Here is a 21,367-nt window from a genome sequence, read left to right as displayed (position 1 = left end):
AGAAATTCTCTCGCTTGGGTAGTGTTGAGTACCACTCCAATAAACTATCGATTAGACTGAAATCAACGTTGATTTTTCTGTTTAATCAACAGGCCCAGAGCTTGACAAGTGACTTGCAAAGTCTCAACACTGCACTGGACCTGGACCAGCCCTTGACGAGCCAGTCATCAAGGTATAGGTAAATCTGGATACCCTGACATCTAAGGTAGGCTGCCACCACTGACATGCATTTCGTAAACACCCTTGAGGGAACACCCAAAAGGGAACACTGTGCATTGGTAGTGGACAGTCACAACTATGAAACGTAGGAACTGTCTGTGTCCATGAAATATTGATGTATTGATGTAAGTGTCTTTCAGGTCGAGTGTGACATACCTATCTCCTGGATCCAGGGAAGGAATGATGCAGGCCAACGAGACCATGTGGAACTTCAACTTCTTTAGATACTTGTTGTAGCTCCACTGGTCAAGGGGCGTAGACCCCCTTGGGCTTTGGGGATCAAAAAATAGCGGGAGTAAAACTCTTTCCCCTTAAGTGCAGAGGGACTTCTTCCATGGCTCCCACCCCCAGAAGGCCCTGCACCTCCTAAGCGAGCAAATGCTCAAGAGAAGGGTCTCTGAAGAGGGACAGGGAAGGAGAGTGGGGACAGAAACAAACTGGAGGGTATATCCCTCTGCCACTGTGTTGAGGACCCACTGGTTCGATGTTATAGAGGTCCAGGCAGAGAGGAAGGGGGACGAACGGTTGGACAATAACAGGCGTGCTGGATCCAGGACACAAGCTTGTGAAAGCTTCGAGCACGCCTTCAAAATGCCGGCTTGTTGCCCAGTTGGTAACTGCTAGAGCTTGAGGGAGCTGAGGGTGCCGGCTGATGGCCCTGCAGGCGCTTACAGCCCTTGCCCTTCTTGCGGATGGGTTCTGATCGAATCTGTGTGGCTGTTGCAGCTTAAACCGCTTCCTTGCTAGTCCCGGCATGTAAGGGGCCAGGTAGCCCCAGAGTCTTTCAGGCCATGTAATTTACTGTCTGTCTGTTCCAAAAGCAGTGCCAGCCCATCAGATGGGAGGTCACACTTACAGTGTGGTGCTGCTCCATAGATCAGGAATGGGAGCAAAAAGACCAAAGTCTCAGAGACCGTCAACGTGCCTGCAGTTAGCTGTACCGGCTATATTCGACGAGCATTGGCCAGGCACCGCCTGCTGCAAGGAGCAGTGCTGCACTGATGGAGACTGCTGGAAGGGTCCCAAGGCAGGCTTACCTCTCGAACAGGGCACCTCAGTGGCTGGCATGGGCGGCACCAGAAGCGACAGTATATTGGCAGTAACCCCTCCACTCCCAATCTTTATTTAAGCCATTGACCAAACCAGACAGTCTCTACGCAAAAGAATAAATGGACACAAATCAGACATCAAGAATTATAACATTCAAAAGCCAGTCAGAGAACACATCAACCTCCCTGATCACTCAGTTACAGACCTAAAAGTCGTAATTTTTCAACAAAAAAACCTTCAGAACAGACTCCAACAAGAAACTGTAGAATTGGAATTAATTTGCAAACTTGACACCATTAAGTTAGGCTTGAATAAAGACTGGGAATGGACAGGTCATTACACAAAGTAAAATCTATTTCCCCATGCTAATTTCCCCCCTACTGTTATTCACACCTTCTTGTAAATTGTTGGACATGGGACATCCTGATTATCACTACAAAAGTTTTTTTTTCCTCCTGCTGATAATAGCCCACCTTAACTGACTACTCTCGTTATAGTTAGTATGGCAACACCCATTTTTTCACATCGTGTGTGTGTGTGTGTGTGTGTGTGTGTGTGTGTGTGTGTGTGTGTGTGTGTGTGTGTGTGTGTGTGTGTGTGTGTGTGTGTATTTTCCTACCGTATTTTCCACTGCATGCATCCAATGAAGTGGGTTTTAGCCCACAAAAGCTTATGCTCAAATAAATTTGTTAGTCTCTAAGATGCCACAAATACTCCTCATTCTTTTTGCTGATACAGACTAACACAGCTACCACTCTGAAACCTGAAAGAAACAAAGATACCCTCAGGGCTCCATAGGATCAGATTATATGAAGGGGCCTGAACAGTCTCTGGCACACAAACTCAATTCCGCAGCAAAATCCTGATTTCTGTGACATAGGGCTAATTCTGAATTAGAATGAAATTTCTGCAGTAGATTAACAAAATCTTGAATTTATCTGAATTAGTTTAATTTAATATGAAACTAAAAAAAAAAACAACAAAACCATGGATTTTTTCCCCCATATGTGCTGCCTCCAGATTTTCATTGTTTAGTATGCTGCAAGATTTTGAATTAATGCATAAAACCTGCAGGCTTCTGTCAAGATGGGACTTTTGGCAACTTGGAAAGGGCAATAGATGGCTTGGGGTTTTTTTACACCATGAGGATAGTTAAGATTTTTCGTACTTGGGAAAGTATGCATCTCCTCCTTCTGTTCCCCCTGTGAGCAGAGACCACACACACCTGATTTTTTTCCAGGATAGATGAAAGAAAACTATGGGAAGTGGGCAAGGTTTTTGACTCCTTTCCCTGCCGCAGCAATCCAGGTCAACAGCCAGATGTCCTGTTGTGGCCCCCTCTATTTCTCCACCACTACAGCTAACAAGTGATGGATAAAACACATCAGCTGGACAGTCTGCCAATACTGCCATCAGTGAAATAAGTTAACAAGACCTTTAAAATTGCATGAGTAAATTTCAGACTAACATCTTATTAGGGTGAACAGGAACAAATCATACTACTCTAAAAGCTTTCCTTTCATGCTGTCTGCACAGTAAAGTACATTACATCAATTCACATTTAGGTAGTTATCTTCACAACCATAAAGAGCTAAAATCAAAGTTAAAAGAATAAATAAAAGCTTAGATGTGGCAGCCAAATCCTGCTTCTAGGGTGACATTCTACAGCCAATTCCATAATGTAGAGGCAATCGTGGGACCCTGAAAATAAATATCTCTCACACACACACAGAGTCTACTTCTTGGTCACTCAATTAGTAAATGACAAACATTACAAAGCCACAAGATTACTTTTTAAACCCACAAGTCATTCCCTGCCAAGCAACATTAAGCAGCACCAAGGGAAAATTTAAGAGTGTTTTATGGAATCATTTAGATTTAAACGGAACATTTTATTAAAACAAAATTGATCCTTTGTTGTATTCTGGTGCATGGTGTACCCTAATTATAAATCTGTTTTTAATAATAAAAATCTCTGAAGTCTACTTTCCACCTCCACAGAAATCCATTTTATAGAAGTGTACTAAACATGCAAGTGTGCTAAATACTACCACAGACAGTTGTGGAGAAAGTATGAGCTGTATAATTCTACTCTAACTGGGGAAAAAAATAGTCCTACTAAGTCAATTGGAACCTCACAGACTCTCACATATATACTATATAGAGCCTTTGTTTCAAGTTTTGCACATTGAACTATGGGATATATAAGGAAAAACTTAATCTAATTTTAAAAGATTATGTCTATAATAGCCACACTACTTCAGCTAGCTCCTAGTCATATCACTTGCTTTGTACATTGAAGCCCAGATCCTGCAAACAAACAGTTACACCAATGCCTACCTTTACACATGAGAACAGTTCCACTTACTTGTCATTCGCAGGATTGGGGCCTTACTCAAAAAGCAGGTCAACAAATATGGATATCATTCTTGTTAATTTTTGTTTATGTACTCCTTAAAATCAAGACACATACCAAAGTTTATATGTACTTTAAAATTTTGGATAATAAAGTCTTAGATAATGCTCTAATGTGTGTGTATGGGGGGAGGGAGGGGATGCTTTTAAAAAGTTACACGCTACATGAGTTTAAGGCAACAGATTTTGTAGGATTCTACCCCATATAAGAGTATAAGGGCTTCCCCCCATCACGACACACTGCATTCACTTACATTCAAGTGTGTAAAAATAAATAATATTCTACAGATGCTGGGCCAGATTCTCTGGTCTGGAAGAACTAAACTTTAAGCAATCTTTACACTCTCTTCTTCCTTGGACCAGTCAGCTGTCTAAGTTACAGCATTCTCCAAAAGTTGGCTCTTGTGTCCAGGAGCTTATGGTCCCATTCCAGAAGCTAAGGATCAGCCTGACATGTGTTTGCGCCAGGAGAAGGGAACAGAGGAGCTGACATCACCACCTGCATTGGAAAAGATGCAGCAAAGACACTGCTACAGCAGACTTACATCCTGTGATGATTCCCTTCCCTTACACCCTGTGGAATCTTTAGGTAGTAAGTGAAGATGGCCTTCTGGCTGCTCAGGAAAACCAGAGCAGGAGACTACTTTGTGAGACATGACATACTACATAATCTATTACACACACACACCCCTTGTTAGAATGCTAAAATTACAAAGTTGAGCACTCAAAAATCAGAGAATGCCAGAATTAACATTGCTTATGCAGACTTAATTTAGCTCCCTTGTGTGTACACAATGATGCAGTCTCTAATTATATAATCACATTTTTCCACAGGATCCCTGCCTCATTCAGTGCTCAAGAAGGACCTGCTTGTCAGATCACTCAGGGCTGTGTAATAAGAGACTTTTGTCTGTAGCATCCCTGCCTCATTTGCTGCACAACTGGGAAGATGTGCAATGAATAAGGCAGGCAACTCCAAGAAGAGAAAGAACAGTCTCCTGGTCATGGCACCTGAAGGCTGACCTGGAAGACTGGGAACTCTGAAGTAGAAGCAGGAATAGAATCCACATGATGCTAGTCAATCACTTAACCAAGTATTTCACAGGTGGTCACTGACTGAATGTTCTTCATTTTATGGATGCTCAACTTGAGCACTCATAGCTGCAACTGAAATAACTGGGAACTGTGCTATGTGATGCTAAATATTCTGAAAAACAGATCAGACTCGGGGACATCTCAAATTGGACACTCAAGATTAGCAGACAGTGTTGACCTCTCTCTTCCTTGGTTCCCTCATCCACACACCTGGAAAGCCACCACCTCAGAGGAATGCTGTGAAAATAGATTCATTAATGTTCATATCTTATAGTAATCAGTGCCATGGAGGAAGTCAGTTCTGCCTTTAGAGCTGAGTTTGAATAGAATGCAGTAATTAAGTCATGGGGCCACGCAGTGAACAATAACAATAAAAATACCAAGTAGTGGCTTGTTCAGTGAGTACCATTCATCCATCGTGTAAACCAAATGAGGAAGCAGTTATGTGGAGAAAATGTGATCATGTAATTAAAGACTTATGATAATATATACACACAAGTGGGATGAATCAGGGTTGCTAGGCAATCTCAATTACTGGCATTTCCTAACTTTTCATGCTTCACTTTGCAACCTTAATGTTATTTTAACAGTTTTCCACATGTAAGACCCTTGTTTAAAACAAACAAAAAACACACACATGAAACCCAGAAATTTCATCACATGAAGAAATACTGATTCTCACACGCTTCATTGGTAGAGCTGTAACCTTTACATGTACAGCACAAAACTCTGCCACTTGAGCTAACGGAGTGACTAGAAACAGCAGTACGTTGTCATCCTCTATGTGGACTAGCCATTAGAGGAACCTGGAGACAGTAGAAGAATGGTGAGACTGGACTGTAATTTAATGTGGATAAATGTAAAGTAATGCACATTGGAAAAAATAACCCCAACTATACATACAGTATGATGGGGGATAATTTAGCTACAACTAATCAGGAAAGAGATCTTGGAGTCATCATGGATAGCTCTCTGAAGCCATCCACGTAGAGTGCAGCAGCAGTCAAAAAAGCAAACAGGATGTTAGCAATCACTAAAAAAAGGGATAGCGAATAAGACTGAGAATATCCATGGTAGGCCCACATCTCGAATACTGCATACAGATGTGGTCTCCTCATCTCAAAAAAGATATACTGGCATTAGAAAAGGTTTAGAGAAGGACAACTAAGAGGATTAGGGGTTTGGAACAGGTCCCATATGAGGAGATCATGGATGCTGTGATACTACAGAGTCAGGTGGGTCTTGTCACTTGATACTAAACATTACCTGGGACTTCTTGTAACTTTCCACCGGATGGAAAACGGGGTCAAGTTTAGGAAACAAAGGATTCTCATCTTATGTAAATGCTATTTAAGGGTGGAGAGGAAGGCAAACAAAACTCCCCCCCCGCCCCCGCCATGGTCTATCTGCCCAAGAAGAAAGACTGCTAAAGCCACCTGAAGGGAAGGGAAGGTGGCTGAGTCAGGGGTCCAGTCTGAAAAGGAATATAACAAGAACTCTGAACCACAGAAACTTTGCAACCTGTCTAAAATAACATTTAGGGTAAGAAATTACATTGTGTAACCTGTTTCTTAAGTATATTGAGCTTAGCTTGCATACTTTGGTTTATTTGCTCAGTAATCTGCTTTGTCCTGTCTGTTATCTCTTATATTCACTTAAAATTCACCTTTTTTAGTTAATAAAAACTTATTTCTTGTTTATAATATAATCCAATTTATGTAATGTCCAGGGGGGATAAAAAAAAAAAATCAATGATTTTTTTTAAATCAGATTTTTGATAAAATGCTTTTTGAGGAAAAAATCTATTTAAAGATAGCTTTAATTAGGATGCATTATAGCTCAAAGATATCTCATCATGGAATATGGATAATAAATTCTAATTCTATAGTATGAAACAATATATTAATGTAATGTTTAAGAGAAGTTTTGTAAATGAGTTCCAATAGTTTATGAATTAGGAACCCAATTTTATCGGGTTCCAGGGGCTTCTGTATAGATTTAGGTTAATCTTTCTAACTACCCAATGAGACTCAGTGCTCAGTCTAGAAGATACCATCAGAGATGCTTAGTTTTGCAGTTCTCAAACTATGGATTTGTATCTCCACAGGTAACATGCTTCTTAACAACAAAAATGTTTTTAAATAAATAAATAAAATATACAGGTGGTGAGAAATAACGGACCTCAATCCTACTTTCCCTCTGCAAATTTGTGTACACAGAGTCAATCTCTTACCTCTCTCTAAAAGTACAAAGTTTCAAAAAGTTCAATGAATAGAAGGTAGTTAGGGGAGGAACAGGTCTGGACAAGGAGAAGAAGTCTGGAGATAAATGTGAGAAGGGAGGGACTGGCAGTAGAAACAAAAGTGAACTGTTTGAGCAGCATATTCCAGAAGTCTTGAGGTCTTTTGAGTATAGCCTTCATTGATTTGAGATCTACCATACCTTTCTCTCACTAGAAGGGAAAGCCTATAATGGCAGCAGGCTGTAAAAGAAACCCAGTTTGGGAATATTTTAATGAAGTTCCTCTACCTTTGGGAAAAAGGCATGCATGCAAAATGCAAACAGTGTAACAAATAAATGCAAGGCCTGGTTGCTTGAATGAAACATCATGAGAAGTGTTCCTTCTCAGGAGGAAGCTGTGTTGAAGATGATGAAAGGAACATGTCTGAACATGCAGGAACTTCAGGTTGGTAAACTTTTTTATTTCATACTTCTTTCTTAAGGACTGCCTGTCTTCCTTCTGGACTATTCTTGAATTCTCACGTTTGAGCAAAAAATATAGTTGTTACTCTATGGTACTATCATTTTAGATGCAGTTGTGATAAAAAATAAATAGCTGAAACAGGCAGATCTTCCTTTTACAATTTCACCTTTAAAGGAGTACTGATTGTCAGTGAGTGTAATGAGTACAGTATGGTGGTAATTGACTTTTGTTTAGGAGAATCCATCCTCAACATACAGGATTCTGAAGACTATCCACTTTCAAGATCACCATCATTTTCTATTGTTTCAGATTTATTTGCCAATGATAGTGTTTCAGTCATATCGGCTTAGTATACCACTTGTAGCCAAAAGAAGAAAAAAAAAATCTCCATCATGCAGAAATAACCATAGAGAAGTTTGTGATAAGAACCATCAGGTTATAAAAAGAGGTAATGGATGAAAAAATTGCCCGGTTTGTTTATGCAACAAACTCTCCTTTCTGCATGATTGAGAACCCACACTTCATTAATATGGTTCAGTCATTAAGACCAGGATAAGTCCACCCAACAGAGCAGATGTCGTAGGCAAATTGCTGGATAAAGTGTATGAAAGAGAAATTGAGCAGTGTGCTAAAGGTCTAGAGGGTAAAATTGTTAACCTGAGTCCTGATGGGTGGAGCAATGTCCACAACGATCCCGTTGTATGTGCCTGTGTGACAACAGAAGAAGGCAATGTAGAAACAATTGATACAAAAGGAAATGCACACACAGGAGAATACTTACAAGAAGTAGCAGTAAATGCTATAACAAACTGTGAAAAGAAATTTCAAATGTCTAGTATGCAGCTTGGTCACAGACAATGCTGCAATGTATCCAAGATGAGAAGAAATTTAAGAGAGAGTGAAGAGAGTCCAAAGCAAATAATGTACAGTTGCAGTGCTCATTTGATGCACCTCCTAGCCTAAGAGTTCAGTGTTCCAGAAATAAAGGCTAATGTTGTTGAAATTGCAAAATACTTCCATAACAACCACTTTGCAGCACCTGCTCTGAAAAAACTGGGAGGAACCAAGCTAACTCTCCCACAGAAGTGCAATGGAACTCAGTAGTGGACTGTTTTGAGCACTATATCAAGAACTGACCTAATTGGATGACAATTTGTGAACAAAATCGTGAAAAAAATAGATGTTGGGCTTAAGAGAAATATTAAACACATGCTGAGTACCCTAAAGCCTATTTCTGTAGCCTTGAACAAAATGCAGGGAAATAGCTGTTTTATTGCTGATGCTGTTGAAATTTGGAAGGAACTGAGTGAGATCTCAAAAAGAGAAATATGCGTTGACAGAATTAAATTACAAGCATTAAAAAAAACAAATGGGACAAGCACTATCTCCAGCTCATTTTCTCGCAAATATTCTCAATACTTAGTACCAGGGTCAAACCTTAACTGCTGAAGAAGAGGAGTTGGCTCTGACATAGACATCCAGCAATCATCCCACCATAATACCAACAATAATAAACTTCAGAGCTAAGGGTGAACCGTTCAAGAAATATATGTTTGCTGATGATGTTTTAAAGAAAGTCACACCAGTGAACCGGTGAAAATCACTTAAGCACTTGGATTCAGAGACTGTTAAAAGTGAGATTATCACTTCAACAACAGTAGCTTCTTCTGCCGGTTTAGAGAGAATATATTCTTCCTTTGGACTAATTCAGTCCAAACTGAAAAATTGTTTGAAACCTGAAAAAGCAGGAAAGCTTGTTTTTCTTTTCCAGATTACGAACAAACAGGAAAATGAAGATGAAGACGACTGCGTTAGCTGCAGAAGCCAATATTTTAAGTTTCTCACATTGACCTGGCTGACACAGTCGATTTAATTTCTGTGTTTTTTTTTTTAAATATTTAACTATTTTAGTTAAAAACAACTTTAACAAAAACAACCCTGATTTTAAAAAACCTGAATGTTTAACTAAATTCAAAAATTCTTATGCTTGTTTTGTTAAATTATTATGTTTGCTGCTGAAGAAAAAAGTCCAGAATACATAACATTGTTTTAGTTAAATAAAACAAATTCAGATGTCTGTCTGGTGATGTTCTCCTCCTAATACAGCATGGCAAGAAAATCCTCCAAATATTAATATTAACCTGTTGAGTTGGAAATATTTATGTAGTCTTTGGGAGGTGAACTATCTACTTCAATTACCTTTGGTAAATGAAATAACCACACAATCATCCATTTTCTGATATAGCTGTAAAACTAATCTGAAAAGTTTTCAAAATAGATCACTTAAAAATGTATAGTGTGTACCTTCTAAAAACGAAACCTACATCGATCTCTGAGTTGTGAAGAATATGTATTAAGGTTATAACAACCAACAAGAATGCACTTTTATGTAGAAATCCATGATTAAATCAAGTCTTCCTGACTAGATTTAAATCAAATTCACCCTGGTGATTTCTAATGTGGGGGGGGGCAGAGGGGGGAGTTGTGCATATCTCCCTCCACATTGAGGGAAGGGGCAAATTTAATAAAACCTTCGGGTTTGTACCCCTTAAAAGTAGAGGCACCAAAGTGTTGGGGCGAGCCCCTAAGGCTGAATTTTTCCAGAGCGGATGGATCTCTGTCTCTCTGTGCAACTGGGTGTGGCCCTGCCTGCATGTTTGGCTGGAAGAGGCTTGTGAGCCTAGCCAAGCAAGGCCAGGTAAAGGGGACCCAGCCTGGCAGAACAGACTGACTCAGTGGCACCCTAGCACAACAGGTGACACCCCAAAAGGCCTAAACCCCGTTACAATGTATTATCAATCTTAACTTCTATTTAATGTAATTTTTATTTCCAGACAAAAACAAGAGCTTAGAACAGTGGTGTAATACACAACACAGTACTTCCTAGTATTATTTGGTATGTTCTCCCATGCAGCTGTCAGTCTCAGCCTCACAGGATTGCTGGTCATTCATTTGCCCTGTCCTTCTCAAACCTTCCTCCTGCTTTGTCCTAAGTACACCCCCATCTGCCCCACCCCATTGGTCACTTAATAATTTGTAACCTAGATGATCTCCCTCCATCCCAAATCAAACTTTATCAACATCAGAATATACATTTATGAAACCTACAGCATTCTATCTGAGCATGCTAGCCAAAATTCCATGAGAATGTTGAGTATGAAACAGCATTCCACGTAGCACGGGCCAAATGATTTAAGGGAGCTAGATTGCCAAGCCTGATTATAATTCAGACTCACCAATATTTTCTGTTAGTATTTACGGTAATTAATGCAATCATTAGGGCAATTACATACAGAGTTCTATTAATACCTTCTGTTTTTATATGCGCATAACTTTCAGAAACATTCTCCTTTAGGGTCAACATTTTCCAAGCCTAATCCCAAACCAGTTATTTCTCCCTTTAAAAATAAAAAAATGTGGAAAAATCTCTTTACATATCTGAGAGTGCTATAAAAATACTCAACATTTGGCTTTATTTTGCATATCATTTGACTTTCAAGTTCTTGAGTTTAATCCTTAACCATGTCCAATAAACACTGGGAACATCCACATTAACAGATCTCTTTGTAGGTTCCCAATCTTGGGATCTATTCTAAGCCACCCCCCAAATCCAACATAGTTTAGAGCAGTTTCAAGACTGCTAAAACAGCTCCTAACACCCCCAGGACTGTTATGCCAGCCAGCAACCACTGAAGCACAGCACAGTCTGGACACATACTCTCCGGCTCCATATACAGATGAGGAAGGGGCTGTTGGATTAGATCTGGATATGCCAGCTGTACACCTGCTGATGATTTCCCCACATAATCATAATTCTCAGCTGCTCACACTGGGTAGCTCTGCATCCACCTTATATCACCAGAGAAGCATAAAGACTATTTAGCACATAAGGAGTCACATCAAGCTCATGCAAGCACAACGGAGGCAGCTTTAAATCTAGTCAGTTTTAAAGATCAAGTTAGGCAATACACCTGCTCCCACCTCCCCATCAGCCCACATGGTTTTACAGTCATGTTTTCAGTTTTTTTTCCTCCAGTTGTATGAAAGACCCACATAAACAGGGGACAGACTGACTGCATAGAGGAAAAAATGAAACAAAAATTATTTTTCCTCCATTTTCTTTCACTTGCAGGATCTTTAAGGGGTCAACTTACTATATAAAAATATTCACAATAGAGTATGCCACTTAAGTTGACCTGACAATGTTCCTTTAACATAGGAATGAATACCGCAAGCAAACTCAAAGTAAAACACATCACTAACAAATGGGGAACCAAAATCTAACTCTCAAAACTTGATGATCCACAAGTAAACAGAGCAATAAAAACAACAGCAAGGGTCTTGTACCACAAGATTTACTTGGTTCATTTATGAGGAAAATGATAGTATAGATTTAATTAAAATACTTCACATATTTACTAGTGTACTGTACCAGAATTTATAGAAGTAATGAAATCTCACTAATCTCATTTTAATATTTGCTGAAAATTAGGCAATAAGATTACCAGTTTTGTGTGGTAGTTATCAAGTTTACAGATTAATGAGGTGAGAAAAAAGTTAGGTTCTACTACAAGTGTAATTCTTCACCTCAGTTTCATGCAGTTCATCCATCCAGAACAAATTTAGCCAAGATTTTGTTCTATGAATGGCTAAAGTTATTCATAAATCTTTGTACCAAATGCTTTCACTGTGTCTGGTTTTGTTTTTAGAGGGAATTCTCAAATAAACAAACACCAAATATTCACTCTGACTCAGATTTACAAACCACTAGCAGACAGCAGGAAGTGAATCATTCATTTATCAGGCTTGTGCGTGTACACACAGCTTCTAAAATAAAGAAAGCTGAATGACATGTAAGAGAAGCAGAATGAATACAATATTGAGGTTGAGAAGTCAAGTACACTAATCTCTCCCTTTTTCTCTTCAGTTCTACACTACGCAGAACAAAATTTACAGCCCAAGGGAAGGATTGTTAACCTAGCTTTCAGCCACGTATTGCCTCCTGGTCCTGGGGAGCAGCCCGAGGGGTAATTTAATCAGCACTAAGAAGGCTACCCATAGATGTGCTGCCCAGAAAGAGCACTGCAGTTCCACCCTCTCACTCTCCACTCCCACCCCAACATGCTACCTATGCTGAGGTTTGCAAGTGGCCATCTTCTTCAGGTCTCATGCCACGGAATTCTTATGGCCAGATCCATGTTTTCTAGGGTCACCCCCACCTGGCACACAGGCACTGGGATCTTACTCCAATCATCTCCTTCCTATAGCCCCAATGGCTCTGTTTAAAGGTAGTAAACATGATATAGGAAACAAAAGCATTTTCTCAGGCAACCAGTTCCTAATTAACCCTAAAGGATTCCCTGAGAGGTCAGTTAAATATCATGCCCAAGTTTTGGATTGGTAAATTGAGGCAGAGAGAAGGTATGTGACTTACCAAAGGTCACGTACAATAAGTCAATATCAGGACCATTATCAGAACTCTGGTCTCATCTGCTAAACTTTAATGACTAAATCAGTCCCCAACTCACTCCCAGTAAATTAATCTCATCTCATCTTTTGGTTTTTACATCTGTAAAACAGAATACTTTGCAGTTGCAGAGTAATTTTTCCATCGGCAGAAAGTGCTCTGCCAGACTGCTTAAGCATTAGATGGCATATTCCAGAGACAGATTTAGGTGGAATTTGATGTATATGTGGTAGGGGGTGGCTGTGATTCTTAAGTCTTGTCCTATGCTAGCAAAATTAAACAAAGCAGAAAACAGTCATTGGCAATGAATGAGTGAACACCATTTAATTGCAATTGTAGGAGGAAAAAAACCCTGTTCAGCACCATTTCAGAAGCCATGATTAAAAACTTCTGAAAATCTGTCACTACAGGCCCCACGCTTGCTCAATAGGAAAATTATGCAGAAACTTTAATGCAATTCTGAAGTCGTTAGGCTTTGATATTTCTGCTAATATGTTCTATCACCTTACAACTTCAAAGACCAGGATTTTTCCACCCGTTGTCCAGGCAAGGACTTATTCAGAGGCAATCAGTATCTTCGGAAGAGAAGAGCAGATTTTACCATCAGAGACTCTCTGTCATTGCCAGTGGTTCAGCTCCTACAACAACTGGACCAAAACACTACATTTCACAGGTCTATTGTATTCTGTTCTGTGTAGGTTCTTAAATGCACTCCTCACGGTAGTGATGATGTCTGTTAAGAGGCTCAAACCAAACTTGATGGAAGACATTTTCCCTTCTTGCCAGCTGCCTTTCCTTTCCCCTTGCTACATGGGGAAGTTAGAAGGAGGTTACACTATTTGAACTAATTTCCAAGAACTATTTCCACTCCATCCTGCCTTCTCTTCTTTCCCAGAAATTCCTCTCATAAGGAAGTGCTTTCAAGACAAAACTTGTTCTATTCCAGATAGAGTCTTAGGAGAGGTCCTTTAACAGTACTTGGAAAAGGAGTACTACTTCTTGTTATTTCCTGAGTCCCAAAAGAGGGAACTGCATCTCACTGTGTTTGAGATTTCTTAACAAATTTATCAAGCAGATGAAATTCTATATGGTGATGTTAGCATTTGAGATAACATCCTTGTATCCAGAAGACTAGTCTGAGAGTCTTGATTTGAAGATAGCAAATACTTCAGGTTTTGTGTAGCAGAGCAACACAATCGGAGAGGAGGTGTCTGCCATTTGGACTCTGTATAGCCATCGCCAAGACCCATCACAGAGCGTACAGCAGTAACAGCAGCCCTAACCAAGCTTGTGTATGTCCATTTCTTAATGACTAGTCAATACTAGACCTCACACCTCAAAGGGCTGCACACTAGGTTCCTAAGATAATTAGCTGTTCTATTTCTTAGGCCTAAGACCCATCCCTCAAAAGCCCACTCTCCTGCAGATGGAGTAGTTAACAGGGACAGCTTCAGACTCCAGACCATGCACCTCCCACTAGACTAGTTACAGTTTATGTTCAAAGTTGCTTTAGCTCAGGACAAATCCTCAGACAACTGAAATTCTGCATCAGACTCCTCAGTCTGAAGGCTTCCTGCTCCTGTAATCAAACTCTAGTTGAGATCAATGCAGGATTAGCTAAAAAGAGTTCAACCGCCTCAATTTGTAATGTAGACAATCATGGCAAGCACTGAGCACCCTGCAACTTGAATCTCCATGGCTGTGGATAAAAGCACTGCATGGGCTGGGTTGAAGGGAACTCCTCAGCAACCATCATCAACAGTCTAAATAATAGACACATCAGGTTTAGATTGCAGAGCTCAGCTGAAACATCTCATAATACAAGGTCTCTAGACTTAGGAAGAGTCCAGCTGTCGTGTTCTTGATAGCTTGTCATGCTGTCTAGCCTGCCTGGCATTTTTATCCTGCCTCAAAGTGTCCTTTTTCACAACTTTTAGTAATACTATTGCTGTGTGCCAAGTCAACTGTCAGAGTGGGGCTCAGCACAACTACCAAATCAGGAAGCTATGAAGAACTGGAAATTTCCACGTTAAAGGCAAAGATAACATTCTGACAGATGACCTCAGCTATAAGGACAATATCCAGCAGAAGTGGCAAACCCATGCTCTCAGATAGAAAACTTCTTCAGGTGGACCTATTTGCCGTAGAACTCAATGCAAAATGAAATCCGTTCTATTCTGAGGACAGGAAGTATCAAGGATCCTTACTGGATACATTTCTCTTAGACTGGAAACAAACATATCTATATGTGCCTCCTTCAAATTCTTCTCATTCTATCAGATGCAACGTGGAGTTTATTACCATCTGAACAAAATGACACTATTCCCTAAAGACATTCCACTTTTGTCTTGATTTCAGGTTTTGTTTTTCAAATGTCATTTAGCTCTAGCACATTCCAACACTAGCACAGACGAAGCAAACTGCACTTTGGCACACACATTAGCTGGTCGAGTTAAAGCTCAGGAGCGAGTCTATGTTTCAACTTAACCAGCTAGAACATGAAAAAGTCTAAGTTGCCTGTCTGTGTTAGTGTAAGAACATGCTAGTTAAGTTCTAAAACACAAAAACAAAAAACAAACAAAAACTAATGTCTCCGCTAGGGTAAATCTCTAGACTGTTAATAGCATGAAGGGATAGTTCTAGTTGTCAGTAAACTGCCACAAACTGATATGCTATATCAGGGGTCGGCAACCTTTCATAAGTGGTGTGCCGAGTCTTCATTTATTCACTCTAATTTAAGGTTTCACGTGCCAGTAATACATTTTAAAGTTTTTAGAAGGCCTCTTTATAGAAGTCTATAATATAACTAAACTATTGTTGTATGTAAAGTAAATAAGGTTTTTAAAATGTTTAAGAAGTTTCATTTAAATTAAAATGCAGAGCCCCCACCCCGGACCAATGGCCAGGACCCAGGCAGTGTGAGTGCCACTGAAAATCAGCGTGCGTGCCGCTTTCGGCAAGCGTGTCATAGGTTGCCACAGCATAGCTGCCTGTGCTATATGAACCAGAAAGGATTCCAGTACCAACAGGTGTTAAAAGTTCCTATTACATATCTCAGATGTTCCCATTATAGAACTACATAAACCCAATAACCAGAGTTTTATCTGTACCTTTACACTCCATTACTCCCTAGATTTAGTGAATGTCTGTACTGAGGTAGACTGCATCAGTGCATGTCACAGTTTACACCACCGTCTAGACAAAGAGCTTGCGTTGATGCAGCTACACCAAAGGCTAAAACTGCATTGTAGACAAGACCTTAACCTCCAAATCAGATGCTCTCAGAATGATCGGAATAGCAGTGTCACTGTTAAATTGAGACACCTCAACATCTCCTGTGATTAAAAAATAATCACAGTGAGTATCCTAATTACTTGCTATTTACACAGGGCAAGAATTTTATGTTTTAAACAAGGGGAACATTTACTTACCACAGTAAATATTGTTCTTCACAATGACTGACTGCATGGACCTGCACTCCCTGCCTTCCTTATCAGCATTATTTTAGTCTTACAATTGGTTTTTTATTAGGGCTATCAAGCAATTAAACGGATTAACTCACGATTAAACAATAACAGAATACCATTTATTTAAATATTTTTGGGTGTTTTCAACATTTTCAAATATATGGATTTCAATTATAACAGAATACAAAGTGTACAGTGCTCAATTTACAGTGCAAATACTTGTAACACAAAACAAAAGAAATTGTATTTTTCAATTCACCTCATAAAAGTCCTGTAGTGAATCTCTTTATCATGAAAGTTGAACTTACAAATGTAGAATTATGTACAAAAAACTGCATTCCCTAATAAAACGATGTAAAATTTTAGAGCCTGCAAGTCCACTCACTCCTACTTCTTGGTCAGCCAATCGCTCGGTCAAACAAGTTTGCAGGAGATAATGCTGCCCGCTTCTTGTTCACAATGTCACCTGAAAGTGAGAACAGGTGTCCACATGGCACTGTTGAAGCCAGCACTGCAAAATATTTACATGCCAGATGCGCTAAAGATTCACATGTCCCTTCATGCTTCAACCAGAGGACATGCGTCCACCCTGATGATGGGTTCTGCTCACTAACTATCCAAAGCAGTGCAGAACAATGCATGTTCATTTTCATCACCTGAGTCAGATGCCACCAGCAGAAGGTTGATTCTCTTTTTTGGTAGTTTAGGTTCTGTAGTTTCTCTATCAGAGTGATGCTCTTCTAAGACTTCTGAAAGCATGCACCACACCTCATTCCTCTCAGATTTTGGAAGACACTTCAGATTCTTAAATCTTGGGTTGAGTGCTGTAGCTATCTTTAGAAATGTTACATTGGTACCTTCTTTGCGTTTTGTCAAATCTGCAGCTAAAGTGTTCTTAAAATGAACATGTGTTGAGTCATCATCTGAGATTACTATAACATGAAATATATGGCAGAATGCAGGTAAAATAGAACCAGAGACATACAATTCTCCCCAATGAGTTCAATCACAAATTTAATGAATGCATTATTTTTTAACGAGCGTCATTAGCATGAAAGCATATCCTCTGGAATGGTGGCTGAAGCATGAAAGGGCATACAAATGTTTAGCATAGCTAGCATGTAAATATCTTGCAATTAGGGATGTAAAATGTTAACTGGTTAACCAGTAAGCATTAGTCTTACTGGTTAATCTGCCTTAACCACTAACCTCATGGCTTGCTTGCCCACCGACCCCAATGGTGCTGCGCTGAACAAAGCAGCCCCAGTCACGCTGCCCGGCTGGAGCAATGCTGCTCAGCCAGTGCAGCCCCAGCCACGCCAGCAGGCCCTTTAATTGGTTCACCACTTAAACAAAATATTTTTTAATCATTTAAATGATTCACTTTTTAAATAGTATTTAAATCCTTACTTGCAATGCGAACTACTAAAATCTCATGCAAACGCCTGTTCTCACTTTCTGGTGACATTGTAAATAAGAAGTGGGCAGCATTATCTCCCGTAAATGTAAGGAAACTTGTGTGTCTTAGTGATTGGCTGAACAAAAAGTAGGACTGAGTGGACTTGTAGGCTCTAAAGTTTTGCATTGTTCTGTTTTTGAGTGCAGCTATGTAACAAAAAAAAAAAAAATCTACATTTGTAAGTTGCACTTTCACAATAGAGACTGCACTACAGTACTTGTATGAGGTGAACTGAAAAATACTGTTTCTTTTGTTTATCATTTTTACAGTGCACATATTTGTAATAAAATATAATATAAAGTGAGCAGTGGACACTTTGTATTCTGTGTTGTAACTGAAATCAATATATTTGAAAACATAGAAAAACATCCAAAAATATTTAATAAATTTCAATTAGTATTCTGTTTAACAATGCAATTAAAAACTGATTAATCACAGTATTTTAATCACAATTAATGAGTTAATTGCACAAGTTAGCTATGATTAACTGACAGCCCTAATTTTTATTTAATAGAAGGAATTGTGCTGTAGTTTGTGTTATAAACACTTTTATATCCACTAATGGGAGTGCAGTGCTGTTGACTGTAAGGGTCTGCAGGATGAGGACCAAAGTTTGGAACTCATGCCTCAGAGTATGTCTGTCAGGCAGTCATCTCAAAGAAAATACCCTATAGTTACTAAGCTAGTTAGCAATTCTGTTAGTTTTAAGGTTGGGGGAGATTAAGTCAATCATGTCACAGTAAGCAATTTAAATTATAAAGTAACATACTTTTCTTTTTAAATTCAGACTGGGAGGCAACAATATGAACATGTAAAAACAGAGGAAGATGGTGTAAGCTCACTAAAATGTGAAGCATGATAAAGCATGTGGTTGTGCATGATACTTCAGCATTTAAGTAATAAACAGATACTAAAATAAGCCAATAGCTCTCAGATAAGCCAATAGCTCTCAGATATTAATTAAAAAAATCATCAAATTTGGAAGCAGTTTGGTAAATACCTTTGTTTGAACAAGGTAGTACAAAGTGTTTCTATACTAGGCTATAAGGCTTCACCTTAGTTTTAAGTAATTGACTGAAAAATCAACCCTGGTGTGCAATTCAACAGTTGTTTGCAGTATGCTGTATGAAATAAACCTGATAAATCTACTAGTATTGCTGATACATACAGACTAGTTTTAAATCCAGCTATGGAGATTCTTTTTGCCATTAGATAAGGGTAGGAAAACAATTTTAAATTATATTTTGATCTAAGAACATAAGAATGGCATACTGAGTTAGACCAAGGATCCATCCAGCCCAGCATCCTGTCTGCTGGCAGTGGCCAATGCCAGGTGCCCCAAAGAGAGTGAGCCTAACAAGCAATGATCAAGTGATCTCCATCCTGTCATCTTTTTCTTCTAAGGGCTTGGCTACACTCGAAACTTCAAAGCGCTGCCGTGGGAGCACTTTGAGGTGAGTGTAGTCGCAGCGCCAGCGCTGGGAGAGAGCTCTTCCAGCGCTGCACGTACTCCACCTCCTCATGGGGTTCAGCTTGCAGTGCTGGGAGGGTGTTTTTTTCACACCCCTGAGCGAGAAAGTCGCAGCGTTGTAAAGTGCCAGTGTAGCCAAGGCCTAAGTGAGATTGGCAGAGTGAGATGTTTCCTTTCCCATTTAAGCCTAGCCCAGTTCAACTAGTCACTGAAAAAAGTCACAGGGTCCATACAAAATGACTGATGTACTAGCCAGTGCGGAGTGCAAAGTTTTAATTTGCCTCTGGCAAGAGAAGCAGGAGCGAACCAGTCTCTTTCATGTTTTACTGACCTACTGATATCATCAGCCTGGGATAATTCAAGAGAAATTTAAAGAAAATAAGTTTAAACTTTAGAGCATCTTCAATCTACACACACAAATCCTTTAGCCACTGAGGGGAAGAGTGTGCACGCCTCCATAATGTCCAGCTCCAGTGAACAGCAAGTCCTTCTGCTACACATGAGAGAAGGAGCAGCCCTGTACCCAGTCAGTTCAGAGAAAAATACTCAGTTTTAACTATGTTTGAGGTCTAAGAAATGGGATAGGAAAGGGGGCGTGAAGCTTGCCCTAATGGCAGGGCTCTCGCAACTAGGCTGACAGCTTGGATGCTCAGGAGGGCAAGGAAATGTACCTGGGAGCCAAGACGGGATGGGGCAGGGCCATCCAGGACCGGTGCTAGGGGTTTTAGCGCCCTAGGCACACAGCAATTTCGCCGCGCTGCGCCCTGGTCCCGCTGCTCCGGTGGAGCTGCCGCAGTCGTCCCTGCTGGAGGTCCACCCCAGCCGTGGGAGCAGTTGATCGTCTGAAGGCACAACTGCGGCAGCTCCACCGGATCCATGGACCAGCGGACCCTCCGCAGGCACGACTGCGGCAGCTCCACCGGAGCCGCCTGCCACCCCCTCCGGAAAAATGCCACCCACCAATAATCCTGGCGCCCTAGGCGATTGCCTAGGCTGCCTAAATGTAAGCACCTGCCCTGGGGCCATCCATCGAAAGGGTAAGGAGAGCCGAGGTGTGTACCTGGGTGCTGAGTGGGATGGGTCAGGGCTCTCCACAAAAGGGGTGAGGGGGGCCGGGGCATTTCTCGCCACAGAAAAGGTGAGGCGGGCCGGGGCATTTACCTGGGCGCTCAGGTAGCGCTTCAGGCACTCCTCGCACACCGCCTTCTTGCAGCAGGGAAGGGGCTTGACGGGCTTCTCCTCCAGGCACACCCGGCAGCAGAGGACCAGCAGGGGCCCGAAGTAGGGCTCGGGCAGCAGGTAAAAGTCCACCTCGATGCTGCCCCCCGACGTCAAGGGGTCTCCGACGGAGGCGCGGCGGGCAGGCAGGGCCCCGGGGGTTGTGGCGGGCAGGGGTCCCGGCCCGGCCCCAGCCCGGTCCGTTCCTACCAGACACGGTGCAATAAAGTGCCGCCCGCGGGGGGATGGCGCAGCGCCTGCTGCCCCAGTGCCCGCCCCGGCCCTCCTCGGGGGGCTGCCCTGGCTGCCCCGCCAGCCCCCGGCTCCTCCGCGGGAGGTCAAGGGGCGGGCTGGCGACTCCCTCGCTGCGCTTCCGGATCCCCGGGGCCCCGGGGAAGCGGCTTCTGCTCGCGACTCCGCCGCCTGCTACCTGGGCCTCCGGCTCCCCAGCTCCGCCGCATCTCCGCCCGCTCCCGGCCCCGCCGGCCGGTGAAACGGCGCACTTCGGCGGCGGGCCGCCGCGCAGGGTGCTCAGCGAACTCTGCTGCTCTCCCATCCCCGCCTGCTTCCCATCCAGCCGCCTCAGGCCCCGCTTCATGCTATCCGGGTCCGGGCCGCGCCCGCTCCGCGTCCACAGCGAGGAACCGCCGCCGGACCGCCGGCTCCCGGGGCAAGCGGCCGCCGCTCGCCGCCGGGGCTGCGCAGGTCAAGGCAGCCCGGGGGCTCCGCCGGGCCCCGCTCCCATTCCGCAGCCCCGGTCGGCCCTACGGCCCCCGGAGAGTCACAGAGCTGGGCTTGGACT

At 41.7% G+C, this 21,367-nt stretch overlaps 1 protein-coding gene across 1 annotated transcript in view; it reads right to left on the bottom strand.

Annotated features, from left to right (window-relative positions):
• RNF217 (ring finger protein 217) overlaps window positions 1-21,121 on the bottom strand; it is an 85,812-nt gene extending 64,691 nt beyond the window's left edge. Inside the window, 4 exon segments of the mRNA XM_075063436.1 lie at window positions 20,509-20,779; window positions 20,781-20,875; window positions 20,877-20,999; window positions 21,002-21,121. Coding sequence (XP_074919537.1) covers window positions 20,509-20,779; window positions 20,781-20,875; window positions 20,877-20,999; window positions 21,002-21,121 — 609 coding nt within the window.
• Between the last annotated feature and the right edge of the window lie 246 nt (window positions 21,122-21,367).

This window comes from Chelonoidis abingdonii, chromosome 3 (genome assembly GCF_003597395.2).
Source record: "Chelonoidis abingdonii isolate Lonesome George chromosome 3, CheloAbing_2.0, whole genome shotgun sequence".
Classification (NCBI taxonomy): Eukaryota; Metazoa; Chordata; order Testudines; family Testudinidae; genus Chelonoidis; species Chelonoidis abingdonii.
Note: the sequence above shows the minus strand (reverse complement) of the source record. Positions and strands in the feature narration are given on the sequence as shown.